The 6,982-nt window shown below is 42.3% G+C and overlaps 1 protein-coding gene across 2 annotated transcripts in view; it reads left to right on the top strand.

Annotated features, from left to right (window-relative positions):
- The first annotated feature begins 73 nt into the window (after positions 1–73).
- The window catches only part of Btf3l4 (basic transcription factor 3 like 4), a 20,221-nt gene continuing 13,312 nt past the window's right edge, over positions 74–6,982 (top strand). Inside the window, exons 1-2 of one of the 2 annotated variants that reach the window (XM_005353556.2) lie at positions 74–195; positions 3,169–3,235. In XM_005353556.2, the coding sequence (XP_005353613.1) occupies positions 3,182–3,235 (54 nt within the window). In that variant the 5' untranslated portion in view covers positions 74–195; positions 3,169–3,181. The remainder of the gene's footprint in view (positions 196–3,168; positions 3,236–6,982) is intronic. The other variant, XM_005353558.3, reaches the window with a different exon arrangement.

Raw genomic sequence — 6,982 nt, 5'->3', positions numbered from 1 at the left:
GAGGCAGGCTGGGCTTTGTAGTTGGGAGGCGCGCGGCGGCCATGCCCTCTCCACCCCCACTCCCGCCACCCGCGGGCGAGGCGGAGCCGTGCGTCACGTGGGCCGCTCCCGCCGCCGCGGTCTTTCTCTGTCTCAGCTAAGGCAGCCATCTTGCTCTTGCCGCGTGCTGGTGTTGGAGGACCCTCCCCGCTGCAGGTGAGACCCCCGGCGGGCCCGCCACCCCACGGCCTCCGGCCGCTGCGCACGGTCTCCCCCCGCCCTCCCCTTCCGACACCCGCCGTCCGCTCGGGCTGCCACTTCCGCCGTGGCGCGGCGAGTGGGGGCGGAGGCGGCCGGCCCGGCCTGTCGGTTACGGGCGGCGCAGCTGGGGGTCGGCACCTGAGGGAAGGTCCCCAGCACCATCGCCCGCTCTGGAGGGCCCGGGCCCGGGCTCTGGCCTCGCAGGTCCTTTCCCAGGAGGGTCGAGCCCTCCTCGTGCCGTCACTCATTATTCACAACAACAATGTCAGACGCTTTGAGCTTTGTACAGCTTGTCTGTTGTCATCTCATTTGCTCCTTCCAATCTACGGATAGGGAAACTGAGGTTAGCACCCGGCCCCCAACCTCTCGGGCCCGAACTAGGTTGCAGCGCTCTTCACTTTCTAATGGCAGTGTTTGTTTACAAGTCTACCTTGGTTTTGAGACAGCCCATCCTTATAACCTCATTACGCTGATGATTGATCGCCAGGCACAGTGTTACACAGTTGGTGAATGGTGGTTTCAACTTCCGTTCCCACGTTCTTTCATTATATCATCAGCGGTCCTCTGGAAGAGTGGTAACATTAGTTACCAACTCTTAAGTATCTGACTTTAACTTGATAATCTAAGCTTTATCTTTCAACTCAGTAAAGTATGTGGTGGGTTTACTTTTCGTAATGCAGGAGAAACAAATGAGTTCAAAGAAGTTAAAGGTATTTCCGAAGCCCTGAGTGGTAAAACCTTGGGCTTTCTGATGCCACAGCTTTTGCTACTGTTAGAGAACTCTCACATCAAAAGTTCTGGCTCAAAGCACAGATTATTTTTCTTTTCGTAAACATGCATGGGAAAATACCTGGATGCTTAGAACTTGGGCGTTCAATAAATATTGATTCATCTCATACTCTTTCGGAAGTCCGTGTGGAAAGTGTGAAAAGGATTCTTGGAGACTCAGCTCAGTGATCATGTGGCCCTGGGAAGTCACTTCTCCCTTTGGGACACAGAAGGGAACTTTCCAGGCCTTCATTTTCTGTTAAACTAAAAAGAAGGCTAAGTGTTTTTGTTAATTTATGCCCTGCTGCACTAACAGATCTTTGAGATGACATCACACATCAAGCAAGAATGACAGGTACATTAAAGATATCAAGTAGAGGCTGAAGCCGGTGACTGGTGAGGCCTCAGATGAGTCTGAATCTCTTCCTACTTGACTCCTACATGGCCCAGCAACTGAGAGACAAAAGGCCACATTTCTCCCTCTGCTGTTTTTAAGCTCCCAGGCTCCCTAAGATTTCCCTCTTTTTTTCCTACATACTCCTTAGAATAAGATTTCTTGATTCTGCTATCCTGGCCACCTGGAATGGAATCATTCTTTCATCCACAACATAAGAAAAGAATTTTGCCTTTGCTTCTGCTTCAAACAAATCTGGACTCTTTGTCCTGTCTTTCCATCTCTCTTCTTTGGGATTGTTACTCAAAATGCAGAATAGTCCCAAAGGGCTTGTCCTGTGTTTAGTTCTAATGTTTTCTCTTGACCTCCTTTCTGCAAGAAATTCCTTAAGTTCTTTGTTATTTCACTATACCTTCATGGCTGTAGTCCTGTGAGGAAAATAAACGTTAGTTCTTTTGTGAATATTTGAATACAAGATTGAGGTTCATATTGGCAAGTTTTAAGTCATGACACATCCAAGACTATTTGGATTCTCCACACAACTCCTCCCATACAAGAGTTGTAGCTGCGGGACCATCGTGATAGAGTGTTGAGAAATTGAAAAGCCATAGGTTCTGATTTTTATTTGGGAAATGGATTCAGCCTTACAGCAGTGATATGTACAGGTCAGTTCCCTAAGTTCAATGCCAGTTCAGAATGGTTAGTACTTTACAGGATCTTTGATTCTTTTTTTTTTCTTTTTCAAATGTAAAAAAAATGGTATCCTCATCTGAATGATGTAATTACAAGGTTAGAAAATTAGCAAAAAAAAAAAAAAAAAGTTTAGTAATACCCTATTCCCTTATTCCCTCCTTCACATCTCAGTAATGATCTGGAGAGCCACAGAACAAGTCAAACAGGACTGTTGAATTAGAGTATATTTGATTCTAGTGTGAAATGTTGTGTTCTTTAGCAGAAGAGTCACTGACCAGACTAGAATTTATGATTTTATAATATCCTTAGAATTTCCAAAAGTCAAAATTTGCTATAAAAACTTATTTTTTCTCTCCCCACCAACTCAGTATTAATGTAGCCAAGATACATTTCTGTCACATTGTGCAGTGAAACAGTTTACCCTATATGCAATAATATCTTGTTAAGTGTGACAAACTCTATCCCTGCAAGGCCTAGAGTGAACTCAGGTGCTGCTGAATCAGGAGCGTTTGAAAATCTGGTAGTTTCCCATTATTGCCACATCTGACCTTGAATAGAGGATGTGACTTGCTTGTATTTTGACAGCCCATTGTTAATTTCTTCTTTAGCCTTTTTTCTTTGTGTCATATTATTTATCCTTTATAAGAAATACAGAATGTGATTCCAGAGAAAACAGTCTACTTGAAGGTTTTGCTAATAACATTTGGTAACTGTTCTCTGCTTTGAAAGTCTTTGGAAGAAAAAGCCTGCTGCCTACAGAGATTTCATAATTAGTTAGGTTTTTCTGAATGCCAGAAGACTGAGTCATGTTTTAAGAAAGGATCTTTAAATAGGCAACTTTGAATCCCATTCATTTGCCATTTGTATATTTGACTCCCGTGTGATGTTTAATTTTTTTTTTAAATTGGTATGTGAAGCTAGAACAGGTTGTCACTATTACTAATATAGATAGTATTATAAGTCCATGGTGTTAATGCATATTACAAGCTCAGTGAAGCAAAAGGTATTGTTTATATAAATAAGTCTTTAACTTTGGTAAAACTAAATTTAACAAATCTATTTTCCCCCCCTAGATTTACCAAGAGCATGAATCAAGAAAAGTTAGCCAAACTTCAAGCTCAGGTCCGGATAGGGGGCAAGGTGAGTGTGGTGTAAGACAAACCGGTAGGAGAACGTATGATTGCGAGGTAGAATTACTACTTTGTATTGGTGGTCGTTGAGTTCAGAATATTGTCAGTGATTAAAATCAGGCCACAGTCCTGTTTGCTAATAATTTGTCTAGTTCTAAAACTTGACCAGAGGACTTTCTCTCTGGTGGCAGTGAAAATAGACCCCTTTGTTTGAGTCCCCACATTGTAATTTTGGTATGTGTGTGGGCATTTGCGCGTGTGCAAGTGCACATGCATGTGGAGACCCAGGGGTGACGTGGGACGAGGTCGTCCTCATTTGTTCTCCCTCTTACATAGCAAGGCAGAATCTCTTGCCAGCTGCTTCCAAGGGTTCCACTTCCCACATGCAGGGATTATAGGGGCCACCACACCCGCCTGGCTTTGGTGGGTTCTGGGGATCCAAACTGGTCCTCATGCTTGTGCTTTACCCATTGAGCCAATCTCCCAGCCCTGAATCCCAGATTTCAACATCTGCTTATGTGACATGAGTAAGTTACCTCGTCTTGGTAAGATTTTCATTGTTTTCATCCACAAAATAGAAATAATTATTTAAAATGCTTCTAAAAATTAGAACATTGACCAGGCGGTGATAGTATACACCTTTAATCCGAGGCAGAGGCAGGTGGCTGTCTGAGTTTGAGGACAGCTTGGTCTACAAAGTAAGTTCCAGGACAACCAGGGCTACATAGTGAGACCCTGTCTCAAAAAACTTAATAAATAAATAAATAAGTAGAGCATTGTCTATAAACACCTAATATGGTATCTGACACAAGGTAAGTGGTAAACAAATGTAAAATGGTAGCTATTATGCCTCTTTTGTAGGGATTGATAGATGCTAGGGTTACCTTATCCTGGTTAAATGTAGCTTCCATGTGGTTAAGTGCATAACTGGGAATGTTTAAAGTGAATATACATTTTGTGGCTCGCCAGGTTTTCCTTCCAAATGCCTACTTTTTCTTCCATGCCATTGAACATGAACATAAGTTTACTATTCCACATACTTTAAAGCCTCAGGAGGTTGTAAACCCCAAAACCTTGATTTCCCTTCAGTTGTGGCCTGAGACTCAAGAAGACTACTGTACCCTCATCTTTGCCCAGTACAATGTTTGCAAAAGAGAGAAAGAACAATACTTCATTTGTGGATCACTATGGAGAAAGAGCAGATAGGAGGCTATTAATAGGTGTTACCATGCGTTCCATTGAGCATAACCACAGCTCTTGGGTAGAAGCAGTCGAGGGAGAAAGAAGTGACCAGTACTTTCTTCTGATGGTGATAAAATTAGATGATGTGAAGTCATATTAACACACTGTTAGCTGTAATGCTCAAAATGTAACATATGCAAAATTAGAGGTTTGTAACAACTAGATAGGTCTGGAAGGGCCTGATGCCCACCTATCACAATTACTTTTATTATTTAGTGGGTGGTTTGTGCATGTGTGTATGCTTACAGACACGTGTATTTGTGGGGGCCAGAGGTGAGCATATATCTTCTATGCCTCACCACCCTATTTTTTTATAGTTATTATGTGTGTGGACATACATATGTGCACATGAATACGTGCATGACTGCAAACGTGTAACACACGTAGAGATCTGAGGACAACTTGCAGGAATCAGTTCACTCCTTCTACCATGTGAGTTCTGGGGATTGAACTAAGGTTATTAGGTTTGGTCATAAGCACTTTAAGCTACTGAGCCATCTCACCAGCCCCACTGCATTTTTTGAGATGGTTTCTCAGTGAGCCTGAAACTTCCTGATTCCGCTAGACTGGCTAGCCAGTGAGCCTCCAGAATCTCATTGTCTCTCCCTTCCAAGGATTGCAGTTGTGACTGCCATCCCCAGTTTTGGTTGTCCATACTCGGTTCCTTAATGCTTGACATAAGTGCTTGATCTACTGAGTCATATCCCCAATCCCATAATTATGTATTTTTAATGTAGTGATTGGTACATGCATTAATTTATCTACTGTTAACTGAATACTTAATTTATACCAGGTATAGCAAATAAACAAGATTTCTTGCTTTTGACATTGACATAGCCCAACATGGAAGAAAGTCATGCTCACAGTTACAATGAAGATTATCAAGTATTGTAATGAAGAACAAAGTGTTTTACTTAGGAAAGTCATGCTGGGATTTAAAGGATAAATAAGAATTCATCACTAGGGCTGGAGAGATGGCTCAGCGGTTAAGAGCATTGCCTGCTCTTCCAAAGGTCCTGAGTTCAATTCCCAGCAACAACCATCTGTAATGAGGTCTGGTGCCCTCTTCTGGCCTGCAGGCATACACACAGACAGAACATTGTATACATAATAAATAAATAAATATTAAAAAAAAAAGAATTCATCACTAGACCAGGTGAAAGGGTTAGAAGGGGTAGGCTAAAATGGGGATTGTCATTTGCATATGTGCAAAGGCCCATGGAGTGCTGAGAAAATATGGAGCTTTATAATGGCTAGCTTTAGTTGGGACAGCTAGTTTAGAGTATATAATGTATAGAAAATGGTAGGGATGAGATGAGCAAGTACTTTGGGCTTCATCATACTTTTTATATGCGACTCTAAGGAGCTCAGGATATTATTCATCCGCAGTGGACAACTATTGACTATGCAGAGAAAGCCTATCTTCAAAAAAACAACAAAAAAAGGAAAAAATGAGAGCTGTTTTAGAAATGGTAGCAGTGTGGAAAATGGGATCAACTGGAGAACAGTCTAGATGCTATTGTACAACATGGGACACAAGTTTAGAGGCTGGACGGGCATGATTTAATGACAGATGGGATGTGGAGAGATGAAGAGCAGAGAGAAGAATTGAAGGTCTTTCCCAGGCTTTGATTTTAGAATTTGAGACTGTGTCTTTTATCAACTATAAAATCTAGGAGATGAAAGAAGATTGTTGGACTGATAAGTGTGTAGACATGTTGAATTTTTTTTCGAGACAGGGTTTCTCTGTGGCTTTGGAGCCTGTCCTGGAACTAGCTCTGTAGACCAGACTGGTCTCGAACTCACAAAGATCCGCCTGCCTCTGCCTTCCGAGTGCTGGGATTAAAGGCGTGTGCCACCATCGCTCGGCTGTTGAATATTTTGAGACAGAGTCTCACTCTGAAGTCTAGGAATTTGGTATGTTGACTAGACTGGCCTCAAACTTTTAAGTAATCCTCTCTGTCTTTTTGCATGCTGGGATTACAGGTGTATGTATACTACTTATGTAGTAGCTTGGTTGAATTACCTGAAGACCTTTCTTTCAATAGAGCAGCTCTGCCTGGTGGCACACTCTGTAATCACAGCACAGGGCAGGCAGAAGCAGGGTTGCCTTGCTGTCTAGCTCAACACTGCTCAAACAAAACTACAGAGCAAGCAGCTAAGCTATTCCTGAGTCAGGAATGCTTCCCAAATAAATGGCCATCTGTGTAAAGTGTTCTGTTAGCAACTGGATGTCATCAGAACCTTTGCAACTTTTTTCTCCCACTGAGATTGCTGAGGCAGGAAAACCTGGCCTTTCTTCTGTAAGGCTGAGTCCCTGGGGGCTACTGCAGGAACTACCAAGAGATTAAAGACCCCATTTGTCTAACACTCTTAGTTCAGAAAGAGCTAGCATCAGAACTTATGCTTTTGGTAGTATTTCAGCTCTGATGTTGGTTACATGTTTATAAATTGGCTCAGAAATTTAATACATAATTTTAAATAGTTTTTAATGGAAAATGTATTTTATTCTTTA

The sequence above is a fragment of the Microtus ochrogaster genome, chromosome 10 (assembly GCF_000317375.1).
Source record: "Microtus ochrogaster isolate Prairie Vole_2 chromosome 10, MicOch1.0, whole genome shotgun sequence".
Lineage (NCBI taxonomy): Eukaryota > Metazoa > Chordata > Mammalia > Rodentia > Cricetidae > Microtus > Microtus ochrogaster.
The sequence above is the reverse complement of the archived record's forward strand: the minus strand, read 5'-3'. Positions and strand labels throughout refer to the sequence as shown.